At 38.5% G+C, this 23,842-nt stretch overlaps 1 protein-coding gene across 2 annotated transcripts in view; it reads left to right on the forward strand.

The window, feature by feature from the left end:
• The window catches only part of ryr3 (ryanodine receptor 3), a 182,059-nt gene that overhangs the window by 147,202 nt on the left and 11,015 nt on the right, over positions 1-23,842 (forward strand). Inside the window, exons 50-93 of one of the 2 annotated variants that reach the window (XM_079831520.1) lie at positions 1,072-1,212; positions 1,721-1,884; positions 1,969-2,047; positions 2,166-2,255; positions 2,349-2,495; positions 2,602-2,661; positions 2,737-2,812; positions 2,904-3,027; positions 3,661-3,776; positions 3,873-3,940; positions 4,064-4,185; positions 4,694-4,743; positions 4,841-4,901; positions 4,980-5,218; positions 6,249-6,330; positions 6,424-6,554; positions 6,748-7,065; positions 7,172-7,412; positions 7,567-7,654; positions 7,745-7,837; positions 7,988-8,158; positions 8,229-8,288; positions 8,370-8,504; positions 9,319-9,431; positions 12,190-12,286; positions 14,292-14,404; positions 14,508-14,559; positions 14,655-14,708; positions 15,303-15,402; positions 15,530-15,609; positions 15,698-15,774; positions 15,856-15,929; positions 17,134-17,151; positions 17,976-18,056; positions 18,257-18,345; positions 18,465-18,593; positions 18,678-18,782; positions 18,866-18,947; positions 19,031-20,334; positions 20,693-20,736; positions 20,812-20,977; positions 21,895-21,981; positions 22,095-22,298; positions 22,408-22,538. In XM_079831520.1, the coding sequence (XP_079687646.1) occupies positions 1,072-1,212; positions 1,721-1,884; positions 1,969-2,047; positions 2,166-2,255; positions 2,349-2,495; positions 2,602-2,661; positions 2,737-2,812; positions 2,904-3,027; positions 3,661-3,776; positions 3,873-3,940; positions 4,064-4,185; positions 4,694-4,743; positions 4,841-4,901; positions 4,980-5,218; positions 6,249-6,330; positions 6,424-6,554; positions 6,748-7,065; positions 7,172-7,412; positions 7,567-7,654; positions 7,745-7,837; positions 7,988-8,158; positions 8,229-8,288; positions 8,370-8,504; positions 9,319-9,431; positions 12,190-12,286; positions 14,292-14,404; positions 14,508-14,559; positions 14,655-14,708; positions 15,303-15,402; positions 15,530-15,609; positions 15,698-15,774; positions 15,856-15,929; positions 17,134-17,151; positions 17,976-18,056; positions 18,257-18,345; positions 18,465-18,593; positions 18,678-18,782; positions 18,866-18,947; positions 19,031-20,334; positions 20,693-20,736; positions 20,812-20,977; positions 21,895-21,981; positions 22,095-22,298; positions 22,408-22,538 (6,056 nt within the window). The remainder of the gene's footprint in view (positions 1-1,071; positions 1,213-1,720; positions 1,885-1,968; positions 2,048-2,165; positions 2,256-2,348; positions 2,496-2,601; positions 2,662-2,736; positions 2,813-2,903; positions 3,028-3,660; positions 3,777-3,872; positions 3,941-4,063; positions 4,186-4,693; positions 4,744-4,840; positions 4,902-4,979; positions 5,219-6,248; positions 6,331-6,423; positions 6,555-6,747; positions 7,066-7,171; positions 7,413-7,566; positions 7,655-7,744; positions 7,838-7,987; positions 8,159-8,228; positions 8,289-8,369; positions 8,505-9,318; positions 9,432-12,189; positions 12,287-14,291; positions 14,405-14,507; positions 14,560-14,654; positions 14,709-15,302; positions 15,403-15,529; positions 15,610-15,697; positions 15,775-15,855; positions 15,930-17,133; positions 17,152-17,975; positions 18,057-18,256; positions 18,346-18,464; positions 18,594-18,677; positions 18,783-18,865; positions 18,948-19,030; positions 20,335-20,692; positions 20,737-20,811; positions 20,978-21,894; positions 21,982-22,094; positions 22,299-22,407; positions 22,539-23,842) is intronic. The other variant, XM_079831521.1, reaches the window with a different exon arrangement.

Below are 23,842 nucleotides of genomic sequence, written 5' to 3' on the forward strand. Positions count from 1 at the left end.
ATTACCCTTAGGCTTCATTATTTATTCTAATAAGACCCTAAGAGGCATATTCACTAAACATAGTTTTTCTGCACAAAACCTGCATCTTATTCACTAACCATATGCAATTCTACTTAAAGGCATAGTTCACCCAAAAAATGAAAATTAGCCCATGATTACTCACCCTCAAGTCATCCTAGGTGTATATGAAATTCTTTTTTCAGACGAATACAGAGTTATATTAAAAAATGACCTGACTCTTCCAAGCTTTATAATGACAGTGAATGGCTGTTTCTGTTTTGAAGTCCATAAAAGTGCATCTATCAATCTTAAAACTGCTCCAGGGGGGTTAATAAAGGCCTTCTGAAGTGAAGTGATGCGTTTAAAAGAGATGTTTGTGTACATTTTCTGTTTATCATGTCTGCAGTGATTCATCAAATGGTGGAGATGAGTGTTGTAACCAAACTAATCCAAACACAAAGTGTAGTCAAGCACACTTTCCACATTTTAAAGAGCTAAATCAAGTATGCCAAATGCACTCTGACCCACAAGATGTGTTCCATGCTAATTGCATTAGTTGCATTACTTGATAACGGGGCACACTTCATCCTTTGTGAAAAGTTCCCCCTCATTACAGTGAGGTCACCCGACTCACAGTTATAACTTCTGCGTTTTGACAGCTTTACACACCCTGCATACACGCAGAGCATCTGGATTAAACATTACCTGATGCAACTGTCAATATGAATCACCACAGATCCTCCTACTCGTGGGCCTTTGATAGGCAGGTGTAAGCAGGTCATATTCTCCTCACAATTTCAGCACCTTGTCTCTCTGCTGGCAGCTGTCTCACCCCATCACGACCCCCCCTACCACAGGGCATATCAGAAAAGGGCTTGGCAGACCACACACCTTTGAATTATTTAGTAACTGTGAACCAATACAATTCCCTAAATCAAATCCAATATAAAATCAACAAATCCAAATCCAAATATAAAATCAACCCTTTTTTTACCCAAGACAATACATGAATATAATTTAAAGTATCCTGAATGTTGACAGTCTAATCCACATATCTGTTTATCCTTGCAGCTTCTGACGAATCACTATGAGCAGAATTGGAAGTACTACTGTCTGCCAACGGGCCTGGGTAGCTATGGAATTGCATCAGAGGAGGAACTCCACCTCACCAAGAAACTCTTCTGGGGATTTTTTGACGCTCTATCTCAAAAGGTACAAAACATACAGCACTTAAGTGTAAATCTGGGCTGTCAATCAAATAAACAATTTATTCATAGTAATGACTTATACAAATTATTATGAATTATTATGACATAAAAAATGCATTGAATAGACACTATACATATTGATTTGGAAGTCTGCAATCATTTTTAGTTGTTGGTCAAGTTACTGGTATACTTCTGGGGTCATCTCACTGTTTCACATTAAGTTGTTTTAGTTTTTTTTTTTTAAAGCTGTGTTAATTTTAATATGATTCAGCTCATAAAAATGCACCTACATTTTGGTAGGAATAATAGGAAAATTCCTTACTATAGAATTTATGTGTGATTTAAGGAAGTATAAATAATTATGTTAATTTAATATAATTTAATTTAATAAGTTAACACATTATTTGTATATAATTAATAACGTTAAATAAAAACACTACATTTATAGCCCCTACTATAAATGTAATTAAAAGTTATTTCACAAATATATTATCAAACCTTCTGTCTTGCAGAAATATGATGCAGAGCTTTTCAAAATGGCCATGCCGTGTCTGAGTGCCATAGCCGGTGCAATACCACCTGACTACGTGGACTCCAGCCCAGATTCCACATTAGTTAAGCAAGCCTCTGTGGATGGGCAAGGCAACTTCAACCCCCAGCCTATTAACACTGCTAAGTAAGTAACCATTGAAACACTGAAAATCGCATCCTTTCATTTGAACTTTCTGTGGACTTCACTACATACTGTTTTGTCTTTCAGCATCTCACTGCCTGAAAAACTAGATTACATTGCAAGCAAGTTCGCTGAGCATACTCATGAGAAATGGTCCTCTGAGAAGGTTGGACAATGATAAAACCCATCTCATTAATCTTGCGCGTTCTATTGTGTCACTAGAGCTCTTCTTCTGTTGAATTAGACAAAGGATGACTGCTTGTTTTTGTCTTGTATGGTGATAGATCGCTCTTGGCTGGTCAGCGGGAGATAAATTAGATGACAAAGCTAAAACTCATCCGCTTCTGAAACCATACAAAGCACTAAGTGAAAAGGTACACATAAAAACAGTCACATTCTTCTGTATTGACTTTTGTCTTTAACATAAATGCAACGTTTAATCTACTCAAATCCGTCACTCTGTATAGGAAAGGGAGACTTATCGCTACCCTGTGAAAGAGACTCTAAAGAGCATGTTGGCAATGGGATGGAGCATTGAGAGGACCAGAGAAGGAGAGGCCATGTTCCAGCAAAGGGAAACAGAAAAACAGCGCAAGACATCGGAGTCCTCACAGGTAACGGAGGGCGGCGTTTGTTGCTTTATAGTGTCTGTTGCTTTATAGTGTCTATCAACAAATCAATGCATTTCGGGTATTGAGTTGCCTCTTCTTCACTTTACAGGCTGAGTTTAATCCAGCCCCACAAGATTTAGAAAATGTTATTCTATCAAGAGAACTACAGGCAAGTGTGAATCGAATTTTTAGAAACAATGTGTATCTCATACATTGTTTATTAAACCTGTAATCATTTCAACAGGCAATGGTTGAAACAGTTGCAGAAAATTACCACAACATTTGGGCAAAGAAGAAGAAAAAGGAACTTGACAGTAAAGGTGATACTTTTCTCCTGGAAAAAGTCTGTTTGGCTCAATCCTGTCTAAGCAGTCCCAGGTGCATTGACTCATTGTGTGTTGTCATCGAAAGGAGGAGGAAGTCATCCATTGTTGGTACCATACGACACGCTGACGGCAAAGGAGAAGTACAGAGACAGAGAGAAGGCCCAGGAGCACTTTAAATTCCTGCAGGTCAACGGATATGCCATCAGCAGGTTAGTGTACTAACACATTTTGTCTTGTATAATCAGAAAAAAATGAATAATTAAATAAATGTTACTTTTATTAGGCAGGGATGCATTTATATATTAATAATGTTTCTACATATTTCTGTTTCAAATAAATGCGGTTCTTTTAGACTTTCTATTCATCAAAGAAAATCAAGCTTTTCACAAAAATATTAAGCAGCACATCTGTTTTCAACATTGTTGATAAAATAATAAAATTTTGAGCACCAAATCAGCACATTAAAATGATTTATGAAGTATCATGTAACACTGAAGACTGGAGTAATGGCTGTATTTTTCCTATATTTTTTATCTAATAAATGAAGCCTTGGTAAGCATTAGAGAATTCTTTCAAAAACGAACCCAAGCATTTGATTGGTACTATACAAAACATGACAAGTAATCCAAGTGAAACTTAAAGTAAACAGAGATTTGAGGTATTCAGATGATGATAATAATAATAATAATAATAATACTAATAATGTATATTTTTATATATTTAATGGAAATTTTTTATGTGTTTGTATAACAAACAGTTTTAGTACCATGTTGGGTCACCACTTGATTTACACTCTGGGTCTTGAAGCACTGTATTACAGGAAGTTTTTTTTCTGTATGCAGAGGTCTGAAGGACATGGAGCAAGATTCCTCTTCTATAGAAAAAAGGATTGCCTATAAGTTCCTCAAGAGGCTCTTGAGTTATGTTGATTCTGCGCAGGAGTTTATCGCCCATCTTGGTGAGCAAAGATAGTGAATATAAACAACAATTAAAAATGTATATATTTACAAACATATAAAGTTAATCAGTTGTTTTCTTTGTATAACATTTTCAGAGGCTATGGCTTCCAGTGGGAAGACCGACAAATCTCCCCATGATCAAGAGATCAAGTTTTTTGCTAAGGTAGCATTCAGTTTTCAAGCAGACACTATTTTACCATATGCAGAAAAGTCTTGAAACTTCATATTTTATGGGAGTTAAAGGCCAGTGTTTACAAGGTTTTTCTCTTGATCTGTTAAAACACAGGTTCTGCTGCCCCTCATAGACCAGTACTTCAAGAACCACTGCATGTACTTCCTGTCATCCCCTAACATCAACCTTAGCAGCAGTGGCTACTCATCCAACAAAGAGAAGGAGATGATCACCAGGTGCTGCTGTTACAACAAAGCCACATTCTGTTATTTAGAATGAGACAATATTAATCCATATCATTATAAATGTTTATCATAAATGTTTGTCCTGAAAAAGTTCTATAAAAATAGATAATTAGTTAAAGTTCAATTCATAATAGTATAAACATAAAAATGTACAAATCTATACAGGATAGAGTATAATTCCCATTATTTCACTGTATATACTGAATTCAGTAAAGAATGGACTTCTCTTTTTATACTTAAAATGTTTAAATCTGAAGGCTCATCAGCTCCTGTGGCATTATGGGACAGCGCAGTGTCAAATGGTTGCACACAATGTAAATTCAGTAGCTCCATTATATCATCTGAGTGTTTCATTAATACTGAGGATTCTCACACTCTACTCATTTGGCATACGTTTTTTGTGTTTTTTTGTTTTGTTTTGTTTGTTGCATTGCCAGGAAGAGCGCATATTTGGATTGTTTAATGTACAGTCATACTAACTTGACTCATTCTTCCTTAGTCTTTTCTGTAAGCTGGCAGCCCTTGTCAGACATAGAATTTCACTCTTTGGTAAGACATCACCGTGCATTCAAATTCTTTAAAACAATTAGCTTCCTTTTGCCTGGTATACCTCATGTCACTGATTTAAGACTATTTGTTCTTTCAGGAAGTGACTCCACCACCATGGTGAGCTGCTTACACATCCTGTCACGGTCACTGGACTTAAGGTAGTGAGCAAAATCTCAGAGCAACACAAATCAGTCAATTGTTTGCTCAGTTTTGATCTGATTCTGTTCTTACCGTAGGACTGTGATGAAGTCTGGCTCAGAGCTGGTGAAGGCTGGTGTCAGGACGTTCTTCGAGAATGCAGCGGAAGACCTGGAAAAGACTCTGGAGAACTTGAAGCTGGGGAAGTTGGGTCAGTCACGCACTCAGATGAAGGGCGTTAGCCAGATCATCAGCTACACCTCAGTGGCCCTGCTGCCCATCCTGACGGTTCTCTTTCAGCATATCACCCAACACCAGTTCGGAACAGAGCTGCTATGTGAGTGAGCTATGATGTTAGTTCTCATGAATTGGTTCTTTTCAGTGAATCAAAAACGTACAGTGCAACCAGTGTAGCCAAAAAAATGGATCAGCATGCCACATCTTTGCTTTTAAAGAGTCATGAAACCCCAAAACACATTTTATGAGATGTGAACCGATATGTACAGTCTGCACATCAATGACAACACTAAAAGCACTCATTAATTTGACCAATAAGTGGAAATTGGTTATTTTTTCTGAGCATTTTCGTTCTTCCGGTTTGAAAAGCAAAGTTGAAGCAACGTCACAGAATATGAGGTAGAAGCATGCCTTCAGGGGTGCATTTATTCATAAGAATGAGCTCTTTTAACCCAGTCACTGCACTGTATTTCTCATGTGATCTGAGATCGCATTACAGCGAAGAATTCAAACAACACGCGGCGCGAGCATGAGAGCGAACACTTCCTACGTGGATCATACAGATCAGATACAGACCGGAGCGAGTGCGTTTCAAGTTATTTAAAGTTATTTATAACATATTTCATATACTCTAGACATTTTAAATGTTCTTTCGCGTTTCTCCCTCATTTTGGCAGTTTGATGTTATATTGGGTTAGATTTTTAAAATGCATCAACTCTGTTTTTTCTCTCTCTCCCCGTGATCATATTTTAATATTCATGTGTCTGAATAATGAGCATGTTGTAGGTCTGTGTTTTATTGGTTGTTGTCTCCCCCCTTCCCCCCCTCTACACTCCCACTTTTCCACAGCTTTTCATGCCCATTTTCTCTGAGGTGTGAATGACCAGGCTAAAACTGGGGGGTTTCATGATACTTTAAAATTATTGTATTCTTCAAAATATTTGCCCTTGTCAAGTCAAGTCACCTTTATTTATATAGCGCTTTTTACAATGGAGATTGTTTCAAAGCACCTTTACAGTGGTAACAGGAATATAATGCAACAGAATTTGTTTCGGCTCCAGCTGAGTTCAGTTTGCATATAGTGTCAATGCGGGCGGATCAGTAATCCTTGTATCCTTGTATGTTTCAGTGGATGACATTCAGCTGTCCTGCTACCGCATCCTGACCAGCCTATACTCTTTGGGCACTGGCAAGAACATCTATGTGGAAAAGTACAAAAAACTTTATTTCTGAGGGAAAAACATTTTCTGAGGGAACTATCCATTTCTTCTTGAAACTGAGACCACTATGTTGGGTTTTTACAGACAGCTGCCCTCTCTGGGTGAATGTTTATCTACTCTGGTTGGAGCCATGCCTGTTGCTTTCCTGGAACCCCACCTAAATATGTACAATCCCCAATCTGTCTTCAACACCAAGACACCAAGAGAACGAGCTAGTGAGTATATTTGGCAGGATCTGAGATCTTAAATCATTTGGAATTCAGTAAGAACCCATACAATTAAAATATGGTTCATTTGCAGCCAATCATAATAGGCAAATTGGTCTTTTGATGACAGTGGCATATTTATTTTTCTTAAGTAAAAACATGATTTGTAAAATTCCCAGCCCTAATACTGAATGTTTTACAGTTTTGAGCATGCCAGACACTGTGGATGAGATGTGTCCTGAGATGCCTCATTTAGACGGCCTGATGAAGGACATTGGTGACATTTCTGAATCCGGTGCACGCTATACAGAGATGCCACAGGTCATCGAGGTCATCCTGCCCATGTTGTGTAACTACCTGTCTTACTGGTGGGCAAAAGGTCCAGATAACTCCCCAGTTGATGCCAATTGCTGCACAACTGTCACATCTGAGCACCTCAGCCTCATCCTGGGCAATATCCTCAAGATTCTCAATAATAACCTTGGCATTGATAACGCCCCCTGGATGAAAAGACTTGCAGGTGAGGGTGAACTTGAATTGGAAAATATGTTTCGCCTGCTTTGATTTAGCATGATTGCAAAATATCAGGGCAATTCTCAAATATCTGTAAACTCCCTCCTATGTAGTATTCACCCAGCCAATCATTAGCAAGGCTAGCGCAGATCTCCTGAGAGCACACTTCCTGCCAACGCTTGAGAAACTGAAGAAGAAGACAGTGAAGATAGTGACTGAGGAGGAGCTGCTGAGGGCTGAAACCAGGACAGACACTCAGGAAGCTGAACTGCAGATTCTGGATGAGTTTGCTGTTCTATGCAGGGATCTCTATGCCTTCTATCCAATGCTCATTCGTTATGTGGACAACAACAGGTATTTACAGTATACCATGACCTGAGATGGAGCTTTTAAACCTTTTCAATTAACAATAATGAAAACAATCTTTTTTTTCTTTTTGGAGTATTTTTATTGATTATATTTATATCAGCTTTCCAAAACAATGACCATCTCTCTTTTGACAATCTAGATCCAAATGGCTGAAGGAACCAGATTCAGATTCAAATGAACTTTTCAAAATGGTGTCAGAGATTTTCATCCTTTGGTGTAAATCTCCTGTAAGTTCTCTGTATGGCGCCAAAGAATAATTTCAAGGACTTGCAAATTTTTCAAGATTTCCAAAAGTTGTTTCTGCTCTTTGTTCAAAGAATTTTAAAAGGGAAGAGCAAAATTTTGTGGTGCAAAATGAAATTAACAACCTGGCATTCCTTACTGGAGACAGCAAGACGAAGATGTCAAAGGTAAGTGTGTTTATAAAGTAATTGTCAGCTATAATAAATTGGACTCAAATGCTCTGTGCTGATTACCCAGTAAACATATTCATGAAAACATAAAGCTATTATAAGAGCTATAGAGCCATGTGTTTAAGATATATTGCTTTGTAAAACTAGTCTGGAGGTCAGGACCAAGAGAGAAGAGGAAAAAAAAGAAGAGGAGAGTTGTACTCTATCCAGACTTCCCTTATTGTAGCAGCTCACAAGAAGATGCTGCCCATTGGCCTGAACATGTGCACTCCTGGAGACCAGGAGCTCATTTCCCTCGCCAAGATCCGTTACAGTCTGGTGAGTGTATGTCTAATTATGCTCTATAAGTGATCTCCAACAAGCTTCTAACAATGTCTCCCTTCAACAGAAAGACACAGATGATGAGGTTAAAGATTACCTGAGGAAGAACTTCCATCTTCAGGAGAAGGTCTGGAGAAGCAGTCTAACATACACGATTAGATGCTGAAACGTTGACATTGGCTTATTGGTGTTTCTTGTTTCATCGCAGTCGGCAGATCCAGCAGTGCAGTGGCAGCTGAACCTCTATAAAGATGTTGTGGTGAAGAGTGAGGGACCTCCAGATCAAGAGCAAAATGTGGAGAGAGTTCAGGCCATCTCCGCTGCTGTCTATCACCTTGATCAGGTACAATAGGCATACAAATGAAATCCACCTGTGCTCATATAATGCCATTCCTCATCTGCCAAGGTCAGAAACCTTGTTTATTTGGTAACACTTAATGCTTAACAGGTTCAATTTGTTAACATTACTTGCATGCATTAGTTATCATGAACTAACAATAAAAAAACATGTCTATGCTACTACATTTTAACATTTTAAGTAGGTCTGGTAAGAATAAAACATTAATTTCTGCAATTAATATTTGCTGTTTAACACATTATGGCCTGGTTTTACAGACAAGTCTTAGATTAAGCCAGGATTAGGCCTTAGTTAAATTAGGACATTTAAGTTGCTTTTATAAACATGCCTTAGGAAAACCGCTCCAACATGCATTTTAGTTTTAACCCTTGTCTGTGAAACCAGACATATGTTAATTAGAAATAATTAAAATAGCATAACTTTTTTCACTTTTTAAATAAACTAATATGATAGTAATATGACAGTAAAAAAAAACCTAATATGATAATTTGGCCGTCATTCATAGTAGGCCTACTTAAATATAAATATAAAATACTGTCATGTTGTTTCTACATTAATTTGGAGATTTAATGTGAAAATGTATTTGAAAATGTGTGATTACACTTTTTAAATCAACAACCCTAATTTTATTAGATACTAACTATGAACAGTATATTTATACGTTTTAACCCCAAATTGTAATTTATCCACAAATATTGATCTTATTTAGTGAGCCTGTTTTGTCTTCAACAGCAAGTAGACTTGACTTGAAAAGGAAATAAAACATTTAATTTATATTAAACATTTATTTCATTCTCAGGTTGAGCTGCCACTTAGGAACAAGAAGATGGTGTTTCAGAAGCTGCTGTCAAAGCAACGAAAGCGTGCCGTGGTGGCCTGTTTTCGAATGGCACCACTCTACAACTTGCCAAGGTATGTTCTTGGAAGCCTTTGTATTAAAATTCCAATTTTGCAATACACATTCACAGCATTCAGCATTGACATGTTCTGATTCAATGGACATTAGATACTTCTGAAAGGTTCCTTGATAGCTATTCCTTCCTTCCAAATGCATCTGAATGCATTCTGTACTTCCTCTAGTGCAGGGGTCTCCAACACGTCGCCCGCGAGCTACCAGTAGCTCGTGGCCTGATTGGAGGTAGCTTGCCAAGGCGTATTTTTCATCCATTTTAGTTAGCTATTTGATGCTATAAAAACTGGGTGTAACATTACGATTGACAGCTGTGCTTGCAATAAAGTCTTCGGGAGCGGGTGTGTGGGCGGGAGATTGATACCGCAGCTCCAGCTCAGGATCACTTCTGCGCAGACTTCGAATGGTGTAATTGGCAACAACCTTCACTGGGATATTTTTGTTTATTTTTCTACAGTCAAAGGAAGCGGATATGCGCTGTCCATCTTTTTTTACAGTCCATGGTTCCATCCCCTGCAATGCAAATCATGTATTTATTATTTGACAAATTGGCCGTGGGGTTGTTATTTTTTTTATTTAGTTATGAACATGTAGATCTATTTACAATATAACAGAATAACAACCAACAGTAGGGGAAAAAAAACTATTGGGACGTCAAAGTTTCAATCAAGCACGTCACAAGGCAGTAAAACTTTGTTTGCATCAGGATGAGTAAAGACAGCATTCAAGCAAAGAAAAGGGAAAAAAGCGGAAAAGAGGAATGGGAGAGTGAGTTTTCTTTTTCAAATGTGTGTGCCTAATTTTCAGCGTTAGCAACAGTAAAGGCTTGTTATACAGTAACTAGAGCCTCTTGGCTTTTCCACCCAAGTTGCTCCTTTAAAATTCAGAATAAATATTACCGTTTGATATTTTAATTAGCATTAAAACCATATTTGACTATGGCGATCTGAAAAATGTGCCAAATATTGTTCGGAATTAAGCAAAGTTAGCAACAGTCTCATGCAGGCGCAGCATGCATCACAGGTTTCATTTTGTGCAGGTTCACATGCAGAAGGCTCGTCCTCTCCTGACAGCGAAATGGACATATTTTGCATGACTTTCTAACATTTACAGATGGAGAAAATACCTGTGAAATGTAAGTTATGCACTGAGGAAAGCATCACATTTCAAACGCATTAAACAGCGCAAGTATTTATCTGTCTGTCAGCACAAGTAGCCTAACGTTATCTCTCAGAGCATCTGACAGGGCAAGCTGCTTTAAACTATACGTGTTAACTATATCTTACCAGTGATTTTGGAGCCCTTAATGTAGAGCACGTGTCATGTTTAGGACAAGTTGTATCATGCACTTTCCCTGCATCAGCTCACTCTGCGTACTCCGCTATTTTTCAGATGGCTCGTGTCAATCTACTGTATATCGATATAAACGGTATTGCCTCATTCCGTATTGCATCTAAAAAATATATCGATATATTGTACAAACTCGATATACCGCCCGGCCCTACATCAGTATTTGAATCTCAAAAGAACGTGGGCGCATTAGCAAATAATGAAGCTGGCGAACAACTGACATCTCTCTCTTTTCAAACAGATTACATAAACAGATAATATTTGTTTTACATTATTTAAAACCTGACATTTCAACGTTTCTTTAGAGATATGTCTCATGTTTGTGTGACAAGTATTCACTAAGTTTCAATTCATTTTCTGAAGACTATCAGATTGGACTTCACTGACAGGGAGGCTGCAGCTCGCGCATCATGTATGTTTTCTTTATTTTGCAAAAAGCACAACATATTGTTTTTATTGTGAGTGGACACAAATAAAAGTAGAAACTTAACAGATTATAATGATGTAGAACACTTGCCTAAGAGTTATTTAAGGCTTTTTGGCACTGATAAGAAAAAAATGTAGGTGGTCACGCTGGCGTGATCTTTGACCTCTAGGGGTTAAAGAACTGTTTTCTCTGATTCTGTTCTTTTCTCTGACATTAAAGGGTGACATGTATACAAATATACTCATTCAGGTGTAGGCCCTATATCAGTTTGGATTAGTAATTTGAGAGTTTTGTTACCTTATTTAAGAGATTTAATTATTGTATACAATGAGTAGTGCTCAGTCACTTTAATTTTTTAAAAGTAGCTCTCAAATTAAATAAGGTTAGAGACCCCTGCTCTAGTGTCATTCTGTTTAAATGTGTTTTTATTGGTGTTTTTTCCATGTTCCTTTCTTCCTCAGCCTAAAACCTGTCCCTTTCTATTGTCTCCATAACACACTTCAGATACAAAAATAATAATTACTTCCTGAATGGCTATCGGTACGTTTGGCTGGAAAAGGTGTACCATACCTCCAGCTTTGACCGTCTGTTCTCCATGCTAACGGTAATGTGAGACTAAGAGAACTCATGATCCCAACCTCCTCCTCCTCCTCCTCTTCCATTCTCCAAGCTAAGGGCTGAGCACAAGCATACAGTTAGCGCCGCCACTCTGAATGGTCACCTTCCGTTTCCAACGGGTCTCTTAACTGTATGTAGTGACAGGCAGTTTCAGGGTGGGTGGAAGGTTGTTCACCTGAAGAGTTCTTTGTGATAAGTCTTCATGCAATGATTGATCATTTAGATGGTAGCCGTGCTTTCATGGATGTCCTCATTAAGGTGACCAGTCAGATCAGGCCATGGACTGTACATCTTCCTCTCACACCACAGAATGCACCTCCTTCCCTCATCTTCCTCTTAACCTCCCTCTCCCCCCCACTCCTCAGGCATCGCTCAATTAACCTCTTCCTCAGTGGCTATCAGAGACTTTGGATAGAGACAGAGGAGTACTCCTTTGAGGAGAAGCTAGTGCAGGACCTGGCAGTAAGTACCGGGCTGGCATCAGCACTGCCCCGTGTGCTGTGTGTGCCCGCTGGTGCCTTCTCGGCGGCCGAATGCTCTGTGGCCAGCACCGTGCCTGCTCAGGCGCGGGAGCACGTCTCTGCCCGCCTCATGTACTCATCCTGGCCTGTGTTCAGCTCTGCTGGTTACGTGACAAACTACAGACCGAGGCACAGCAGCCAAGGCATGCATGATTTTCGGCTGAGCCTCAGTCCCCGCCATCTCACTAGAAAAGCAGTCCGTTTCAGCGCAGCCGTGGTAAGACGGGCGGACGTTCCCCGCGACGCTCTGCTTTGTTCTTTGGGTGTCGTCTTTCTTTTTCGTAAGTCTCTGTTGTGAGAGTCGGTGGCATGTTTACCTCATTTAGAGATCATGTCTCAGCTAAAGTTTAATCTGCGCTCCAAATCGACCCACCTGATTTGTGCGTCTTAAATAAGAATATATTTAATCATTAATGACCTGGAAATATTTTTAGCAGTAATTAAATATTTAACAGAATACATTTTTACTATTATTATTATTAATGATAAACATTAATAATTGGGCACTCGTTGTTAAAATCTTGTGAAGACACCCTTTTAGTAATATTTAATATTTATTTTATAATGAAACAAGTTAATATACATCAGTATGTAACACTTAACATACACTGCAAAGCCATTTTCATTGCTGTGTCTCCATGTGAATTTGCATGTTTATCCTGAGCTGGTCATTGGTCCTTGTGTAATTCTGGAGCATCCAATCAGACCCCATTGACCATGCTCAGACCACTATGTCATCCGACGTGTTTCTCAGCTGAGGCCCAGTGGACGTCCAGGATCCAACAAATTTAACCTAGTTGTGAAGCACATCTGATCCAAGCAGTTACATAGCAGTAGTTTCTTTCTTTGAAGTTTTAAAATGTTGATTTAAAGTGGCTCCACTGGACCTGAACAGAGACACACTGATCTCGGTTACATTTAAGTGTGTCTTTATGTAAAATATCTGCATGTCTAATTTAAATTTAAGCCCCTTGTCACAAGATCAAGAAGCAAAGTATTGGAGTCATAATGCTGAAAATGACTGGAATGAAACTAATTTGCATAAAGTGTCACGTGTGTTTATTTCATGTTTATTCTTATAGTGAGGAGAACAGATTTTCTGTAGTGTGAGGTTTTTTGATGTATGTGATGTAATGGTTTGATTTGTAACACTGTAGAATTACTTGTTCAGGGTTGTGCACCATTGAGAATTGAGAATTTAGCTCCTAAATTAAAAAAGTTAAACAAGAAAGTAATTATAATCTAATTTGAAGGAAATAGCATTTGAATTCATTCATAGAAATTCATAGTAGTATTTATACATTTCCTTTTTTAGTATGAATTATCCATAAGCATGTTGTCACACGCAACATGAGATATTTCCAGAAACATTAGATAATAATGACTTTAATGTATTTAATATATACTTTATTTGACGGACTGCTATGATTTACCTGGTCAGAATGTCCGACACTATGAAGTGATCTGCACATTTTGTTGTTGTGTTGGACACATGAAATACCTATGCTGTGTGACTATGTTGAATTTCTTTGTATTGCAATTCAATAATTTCCTTTTATTGTAATTCTAATTTCCAATTCCAATGAGTCATCTCTTGGGCCTATTGAACTCAAATTCACACTCATTAATTAAAAGGGGGCTAATTCTTAAATTCTGAATTTAGCATAACACTGGTAATTGAGCAGTTGGGCATGTTTTGAACGAGAGGTTGATCGATGTGTTAGTGCATTGTCATTTGGTTTATTTTGACTTTGACTGGTGGGTATGCTTATAAAAATATATATGACAGTTGTCAAAGAATCCAAGGTTTATTAAAGGAGACCTCTGATTATAGCAAAAAATGTGCACATTTTCTTGTGTTGGGTTAAACAGAGTTAGAGAGAAAGCTGGTGAACAACAGATTGTGGGAAGTGCAGTCTTTATAACTTTATTGGCTCTTCCTGCAGAAGACTCATATGAATGTGGTTGAGGAAGAAGAGGAAGAGGAAGCTGAAGTTCACCCAGATCCTCTTCATCAGCTCATCCTTCATTTCAGTCACAATGCTCTGACGGAGAGAAGGTGATGCTTTCATATATGTGCTATAAAGATTGTATGAGTAAATACCTGTTCATTCAATAATGGATAAACAACTGATTTTCTCACTGTGCTTGTGTTTTTGTAGTTTCCTAGAAGAGGATCCTCTCTATATTGCATATGCTGACATGATGGCAAAAGTCAGTGTTATATTTAATCCAAAATAATCCTTCTAAATTATATTGTAATTGTTTTAAAGTGTCAATATTGAATCAATCAATATTTTAATATACAGAGCTGTGCCGAGAATGAAGAAGAGGAAGAGGAGGGAAAAGAAAAAACATTTGAGGTATTCAATTCCTGAATTGAAAAATGATGCATATGAACAGGTACACTCCTCTTCCATATGTGCCAGGCATGGTTTACTACAGTGTAAAATACTATTCAAAACACACTTAACCAATGTCCAATTGGCCAAATTTTTCGCAGACAGACGCGCCGCTTGCAACCGTTGCAAACTTTCACCTGCGTATGTTTTGAATGTGTTGGAAGTTGGAAACTTTTTGGCTCAGCGTATTTGACGCACTTAAAAAAGCTCTCAGAAACTTTTCATCTAAATTAAAGGCCTACCTTGCTTACTGACAACGAATAATATTTGTCAGCTATTAGACAGAACTTTTTTTTCTTTCTTTTTTTAATATTATATTTTACCTTTTCTCTTTGTTTGCTTGTTGCTTGTCCATTTGAGTTGGAAGGGATCATGGAAGGGATTAATAATAAACAATGGTTTACTGTTTAGCTTGTCATCAATGTACCATTCTGTATTGTCACACAAAACACCAATAAAAAGATTGGGAGTAAAAAGTATTCATATGATTTTCACGGGCTGTAAGCAAGCAATATATTATAGCTTTAGTTTTAATGCTTTTGTCTTGTCTCACAGGAAAAAGAAATGGAGAAGCAGAAGATTTTGTACCAACAGGCCAGACTTCATGCCCGTGGGGCTGCTGAAATGGTGCTACAGATGATCAGTGCCAGTAAAGGTACACTTCTTAATTTCTTAATTCCGCTTTAATTTCTTAATTCCAATTAATTCCAAAAAAATTAATTTCTTAACTCTCAAAGTCTTAATCCATTTGATCTTCTATAGCAGCATCTGTTTGATTGCAGGCCGACTTGGTCCTATGGTGACTGGCACCCTTAAACTGGGTATTTCTATCCTAAATGGAGGCAACGTTCTTGTCCAGCAGGTAAAAAGCTTGACTGGGCAGATCATGTTATTTTTGTCCCACAGAGGTTCCTGAACTAAGTAAATTCTTTTAATTTATAATTCTTTAGAAAATGCTGGATTATTTGAAGGAAAAGCGAGATGCTGGCTTCTTTAAAAGTTTGTCTGGACTAATGATGTCTTGCAGGTGGGTGTGAACACAGACCTGCACTGCTTACCCATTGTACCCTACTGTGATTTATTCATTTGAACTGTTTCTCTCTGGCAGTGTGCTGGATTTGAATGCATTTGAAAGGCAAAATAAGGCAGAGAGTCTTGGAATGGTGACTGAAGAGGGGTCAAGTAAGACAATAAGCTTTATTCTTCTCTATCAGCAATTTTTTAATGAATACCATGAGTAATTAGTTAATGTATTTGATTACAACATCCGCATAAAACTTTCCTTCCATTATGCTACAAAACAGAGTTTTGTGTTTATGTATGTGCAAAGTATATTTCCCTTAGTACTGTACAGGATTGAAAGTGGTACCAGTTCTGGTCATTCCTTTGGCTAGCTGGCAAATAGATGGCAAACCCTGATAGCTTTATGAAGTGCATTGCTAATGTGTGTACATGGATTCACTGCAACAGTGAAAGTTGCAGTATTCTTCTCATGCAATGTCAAATGTCTATGGGATGCCATTAACATTAAATGTTTTATTATTCGGTAATTAAAGGGCTTCATCTTCAAAGGTGAAATGAAGAACCACAGTGGTGTGATGATGCTGTGCACAAAAAATAAAGAAATGTCAACACTGCTTAAATGAAACATTTATTTTGTTATTTGCATTGTGATATTATTTTTGTGACAATTATCCCCCATACTGTAATCCGTCCAGATGTTTGCACATTTTATTATTCTCAATATTTTTTTCTCATTAGATTATAATTAATATAAATAATGAGAATCATCTCATCCATTTTTTAAAATTAAAATAAGATTACATTTCCATGATATAATAATAAGTTACATTTTAAATATTTTCGTCATTACTGTAATGAAAAAGTATTTTATACAACATATTCCTCTATTCCTAGACATATTCTTGAAAGGCTTTATGAGTTTTTAAAGGCTTTATTTTATGAGCCATATTGCTGCCTTTGGCATCGGATATCATATGAAAGGCATCAGATGTCAAGTATGATATAGAACATGATCGAAATCACTGCGCTGGAAATAATACTAACACCTTCTTTAACTAATGATTTTACAGAATGACTTTGTGTACTCACAACTAAACAAATAACGCCTTGTCCAATCCCAGTGAATAATATACTGTATGTGTCATTGTTTCATTGTTATGGATTGCATCTAATGAAAAACAAGGTCTTACATTCAGTGAAACATGCCTGAAGTCTGTCTCTGTCTACATCTGTAACTGCACGTCCATCCTCTCACTAAAAGTTCAATGACTCTTCCTTTTTCTTTCTGAAATTCAGTCTCTCTCTCCATTTGCTTATGTCTGCTCTCTTTGTTTGTTTTCCATCATTTTATACTGGATTGCAGTCAACATGAGAGAGCGGGGTAAATAAAGTTTAGCTACTCATTTCTTAATGCTGTTCCCTGGCATGTCTACATTTCGCATAACTCTTTTCCTCCCCTGCTACTAGTGATATGAATGCACTACTCTACAGTGCTGGCTTGTAGAGACTAATGCATGCTGACACAGAATTAAGATAGAACTAAAACCAAAGGCAGGCTCATTTATTTAACTCCCTTTACTAAAGCAGTTCACTCAACGGGGACATTTGTCTTCCATGTGAACATTATGAATCATCTGTACTCATAATTTGTTGAAAAAAGATTAATACATGTAAAAAAAAAAAAAAAAAAAAGGTGTACACTCAGCTAAAGATTAGACCACAGCTACAAAATGAGCAAAGAGCTTTGCCATGCTATGAATCTGGGGCTATTTCACAAAGCTGGTTCTTCACATGACTAACTTTCACAAGTATGACATTGTGGAGAACATAACAGGATCTCCTCTGTATGTGTGCAGTATATGATAATTAAAATCTACAAAATATGACACTATTGTTGTCGTTGAAGTATAATCTGTTTGTATCTCCAGCATATACTGTACACCATCCTTGTGAAAGTTACCCCGCTAACCCAGCTTCTTGAAATGTCCGCCATTTCTGTGTATTAATCGACAAGCTTTTCTTTTTCCAGTCAGCTCTTGGGATGCAGTTGCGAGCCTGCAATCTAAAGCTCCACATCCTAAGTGAAGCAAGCTCCCAAAATATGTGCTAGTCACCTGCTTGCTTGAGACTGATGTAAATTTGTCATTTAGTTTTGCTTTAAACATATGGCCCAGAAATTATTTCATTTCTCTGTCATGTTTTAAGGTTCCAAAGTACTACAAAATGATGACTTTACAAAGGATCTATTCAGGTTTTTGCAACTTCTATGTGAGGGCCACAATAATGGTAAGACTAAAAAAAAAAAGTTTATCTTTTTCTCAATTTAATGCTACTTATAATTATATTTGTATTAATTATTATTTTTAATAATAATAGTAATATGTTTAATTTGCAGCAATTGTTGGAAATAAGCACAACTCCATGACCCATTCTGGGTCTGCCTATTCTTTACCATTTTCTTGTTTCCATTTATATTCCCTCAACAGATTTTCAAAACTTTTTGCGGACCCAGACTGGAAACACTACTACAGTCAACATCATCATTAGCACTGTGGACTACCTATTACGCCTACAAGTAACACAAACTAAATACATATGTAGATGTGTTGTATATGAGAACACCATCGCTCTGAATCCTCATGAATCTACTCAACTTCAGTCAGTGGTATTGGTTGTGCTTGTTTTCACCACCAGGAATCCATAAGCGATTTCTACTGGTATTACTCTGGGAAAGATGTCATGGATGAGGCTGGGCAACTTAACTTCTCCAAAGCTTTGGCAGTAGCCAAACAAATCTTTAACTCACTCACTGAGTACATTCAGGTAATGCATATGTTCTACACCAGAGCACCAGCACATGTTAGATTTCAATGGATGTCTACATAATACTGTATTTCCTCTTTTTAGGGCCCTTGTATCGGGAATCAGCAGAGTTTGGCACACAGCAGGTTGTGGGATGCAGTGGTTGGGTTCCTGCATGTTTTCGCCAACATGCAAATGAAACTGTCACAGGTACCCCAGTCAGTGCACTGTTAATGTCTAGCTTTTACCAAAGAGGATGCCTCTCAAAACTGAATATTGTCCATTTGTTTCAGGATTCTAGTCAAATTGAGTTATTGAAGGAACTGATGGATTTGCAGAAGGATATGGTGGTCATGATGTTATCTCTTCTAGAGGGTGAGAGTGTATTAGCCTTTCAAACATTACAATGGAGCTAGTGAGAGGCTAGTAATGGTTAATGCGTCAACTGTATGTTACAGGTAATGTGGTGAATGGAACTATCGGTAAGCAGATGGTCGACACTTTAGTGGAGTCCTCCAGCAATGTGGAAATGATCCTCAAGTTTTTCGACATGTTCCTCAAACTGAAGGACCTCACTACATCTGATAACTTCAAGGAGTATGACCCAGATTGCAAAGGTGTTATATCCAAGAAGGAGTTCCATAAGTCTATGGACAGCCAGAAGCAATACACGCAGTCTGAGATCGAGTTTCTTCTCTCCTGCGTAGAGGCAGATGAAAATGACATGTTCAACTATGAGGAGTTTGTGGAACGCTTCCACGAACCAGCCAAGGACATTGGCTTCAATGTGGTCGTGCTTCTCACTAACCTATCAGAACATATGCCTCATGACTCGCGCCTGTCCACCTTCTTAGACCTGGCTGAGAGCGTGGTCAATTACTTTGAACCATACCTGGGCCGTATTGAGATCATGGGGGGTGCCAAGAGGATCGAGCGGGTTTACTTTGAGATCAGCGAGTCTAGCAGAACCCAGTGGGAGAAGCCTCAAGTCAAAGAGTCCAAAAGGCAGTTCATCTTCGATGTGGTCAACGAAGGCGGTGAGAGTGAGAAGATGGAGTTATTTGTAAATTTCTGTGAGGACACCATCTTTGAGATGCAGTTGGCCTCTCAGATCTCAGAGTCAGATGCCGCAGAACGACCTGAGGAGGATGAAGATGAAGAGTTGCATAGTCTGCTTGATGGCTTGTCTGAGGATGAAGACGCATCTCTTGAATCCGCCTCTGCCTTCACGGCAGCCTGCGCCTCTGTGAAGAAGAGCATGTCAAATTTCCGTCAAATGCTGACGTTTAAGAGTATGAGGAAGCAGTTTAAGAAATTCAGGAAGCTGACCATCAGAGAAATGATCACAGGGTTCTTCTCCTTCTTCTGGATGCTCTTCACCGGGTTCTTCAAAGGCATTTTCGGCATTATCTTTGGGTTCTTTCATATTATTTGGTCCTCCATGTTTGGAGGGGGTCTTGTTGAGGGAGCTAAAAACATAAAAGTGACAGATATTTTGGGTAATATGCCTGATCCAACACAGTTTGGGATCCATGGCGATGTACTGGAAGCAGAAAAAACTGAGAGCAGTGAGTTGGTGGTGTCGGCAGATATGGTGCAGATGACCGGTGCTGGAGCTGAGAAGATGGAGCCGGATGTGGTCATGGATCTGCTTAATCCTGCTGTAAAGAAAGAAGGCAAGCATGGAGCAGAACCCGGTCTGGGTGATGTCTGTGAAGTTCTGAGTGAAGCTAGTGCCCCTACTGAGAAGAAGAAAAGCCAGGTTTGTATCTTATAGACAAACTGTATCTCTGTATCTTATTAGTCAGGGTAGACACCGTATTGAATTTCACGCAATTGAAAATGAGGCTGTGTGGGATAGACTTCCAGTCTTTACAATGGCATTTAAGTTTCTAGATCACATGCAATTTTCACTACTTTCAAAACAGTTTTTTGTCTAGTGAAAGATGTTTGGAAAGATTTCAGTCATCTGAACAGACTTGATTTGATTCCTGTTAAACATAAATATGGTGCGTCCCAGACTTAGGTCTATTATTTTAGGATTTTAATCAAACATGAGACCCTGCAGTGTTTCATGCAATTTGTAGATTTGCCAATGTATATTGTTTTTTATTACACAGAAAGTAGCAGCAGAGAAGCCAGAATCTGAGCCAGAAAAAGCTGAGTAAGTTGACTGTTGTAATAAGATATGGTCTTATCATTTCTTTGTCAAAATGTTCTGACATGGCAATGTTTTTAGCACCGAGAATCAGGAGAAAGAAGACAAGGCTAAAGAGGAAAAGCCTGAGGAACCAGCAGCAGCAAAACCAGCTCCAAAAGCCAAACGTGGCTCATCAAAAGATGCAAGTCCAGCATTCATGGCCAGCTTCTTTGTAGTGCTTGAAGTCTACAAAACCAAAATGCTAGTAAGAAAAAGCTCCTTCCACATTTTTACTTAAAGTCCCTGTAAAGTCAAAACTAAACATGTGTTCTGAGTTTCTCACACTACAGATAAATGTGTTATTACCCACCCAGACAAATTTTAATCATTAAAAAATCCACCAAGTACATAAAATAGCTTATCAAAAACTTGAAAAAATGAGCAGCATTCTCTGCTCTCAAACGCTGGGGGTGTGTCCGCTGTCGGCGCCGAAACCACGCCCACTCGCGGGAAAGCTGCAGTTGCACACAAGACAACACTTACTGATCACGACCGTCTATGATCACGACGCACCAGATGTTGGCGGGACGGGAGGACTAAGGCTGGGGCGGGGGATAGCCGGTTCTGCAGCGGATTATCAGTGAATCCCAGTTGTCTCCGGTGAAAGTTTGTAAAACGATCCTGCAGACTCGGAGGCAGGCGTCGGTGGGTATCCTCAGCTCTCCATCAAGGTGGCTGTTCACAAAATTAATCCACCTCTTCTTGATCATCGTGTTTGTTTTGTATGCTGTTTTGTAAGTTGTAGACTATAGTAACTAACAGTACTGACAGTAACTCGCGATCGAGTGGGCAAACTGATGCGAATGTGCTCTAGTTATGATCGTGTTAGGGGAGGAGCCAGGCTCAGTGGCTCCAGTGCGTCATCGAGCCACCGTTTTAGCCCCGCCCAGAAAATCCTGAACACAGCAACGGTGAAAAATTGTTTAACGGTCTAACTTCTGAATTCAGTACTACATAGTTCACAGTCTTTGTAATTTGTTTCAGCTATACATTTCTAACATTTATAATGTGTTTAAAAAAAAATCTCAGAATTGCCTTTACAGGGACTTTAAACTTCATTGTCCTGCAGGAAATGTTTAAGTGGCAAACATGAAAAATTGAAGTTTACTATTTCTCTGTTAGAACTACCTGGCTCGTAATTTCTACAACCTTCGTTTTCTGGCTCTGTTTGTGGCCTTCGCCATCAACTTCATCCTGCTCTTCTACAAGGTGTCTTGCAAATACATTTTCTATTAACTTTAATTGTGCTTAAAAATATGAAGTAGACATTTATAGTATAAAAACATTTTGAATGAACACGTTTGAATATTCACTCTCTAAAGGTGACTGGAGAATTCGAAGACGAGGAAGAGGAGGAGGGATCCTGGGGTGGAGAAGATGAGGAGGATGATGAAGATTACAGAGGAGGAATGGAATACTTCATTCTTCAGGAGAACACTGGCTACATGGCTCCCACGTTGACTTTCTTGGCTATACTGCACACAGTCATCTCCTTGCTCTGTGTCTTTGGATATTACTGCCTTAAGGTTTATCTCGATTCTTCTAGTTTGGTTATATTTTTCAAGATTAAGAGTACGCTCAAAGCCAGATGCTGCACAACAGTTTCCATGTAACCTTGTTTTCTCCTCACTGTAGGTTCCTTTAGTCGTGTTCAAGCGGGAGAAGGAGATTGCTAGGAAGCTTGAGTTTGATGGTTTGTATATTACCGAGCAGCCGTCTGATGATGACATTAAAGGACAGTGGGATCGTTTGGTCATTGCAACTCCGTAAGAAACACTTTTGACATTCTCTTTGGCCCTGTTTACACTTGGTATTAAGATGTATTTTGGTCAAGCAAACGTGCCTGGAGATGACGGAAAAACACATGAGAGCAGCAGCTTTTGTTTCTGCTCTGATAATCACAAGACCACGCCGAACACTGTGAGTGAATGTTAGAAACAGACTTTTAAAAAATATGGACGTAGTGTCCATGACGTCACCCATAGGATTCTGAAGAGCCGTTTTGAAGTGTAAGGTAGGGACGAGCTGGCCATTGGCATCTTGGCAGCGCGTCACTCCCGGATAATAGAAAATGGGCAAAGAGGCGGGACCTGGGTGGAGCTGAGGTGACGCGATGACTAACAGACAGCAGATAAATGGCTATCCACCTGTCACTCAAAGTGACCACGCCCTTAATTATGCAGAACTTCAAGGCTTTATATAATGTAAATGAATGAGTCGTAAAAAAATTCACCCCCTCACAGTTGTCATGAAGGGCAAAATTAGCCGTATAGACTAAAACCACAATTTGTACCAGGCTGTTAACATGTTTTTTTCTGCTGTAAAGTTGGGCATTTTAACATGGGGCTCAATGAGATTCTGCTCCCTTCTGGAGCAGTTTAATCACTTGCGTATTGGCTTCAAGAGAAACTGCGGGAGGTTGCCGCTTGGTTAGAAATCAGGAATGACGGGAGAACATTGTCTGCAGGAGACCTACGTTTGATTTGAAGACAAAAAAAACTTACCAAGCACAAAGTTTAAATCCTGTCTGGATCGCGTGTTTCTGATAATGTTTACGCATTAGTTCAGTGGATGGAGAGACGGTCTTTTGTGGGTATTCGAACGCATTTGACCACATAAGCATTTACACTATGAAAGCAATCCGGTCGAATGCGTTTTCGACTACCTCTGGAAGTGTATTTAGCGTCATCCACCTGTGATCCGATCGACCAAAACGCATCTTAATACTAGGTGTAAACAGGGCCTTTCATTCAGCCCTAACATTATGTTTACTTTATAGTGTCAGTGTTTCAAAAAATTTAATTTTTTTCTATATCAGTTGTCAGCACTATTCACAGTGTGCATGAGCACCACATAATTTACTGTCACTTTTGATCAGTTTAATAGTATTAATTTCTTTCAAACTTAAAAATCTTACTGACCCTATACTTTTGAATGGTAGTGTATGTACAATGGCATGAAATACCGTTGAAAGTTGAGAATTTACAATAAATATGCATATCGAAACATTTTCACAGAACAAAAAAGCTAATCAACAGAAATAAACATTTTATTTTCAAGCAAAAGTACG

Source organism: Gobio gobio (assembly GCF_949357685.1).
Source record: "Gobio gobio genome assembly, chromosome: 12".
Classification (NCBI taxonomy): Eukaryota; Metazoa; Chordata; class Actinopteri; order Cypriniformes; family Gobionidae; genus Gobio; species Gobio gobio.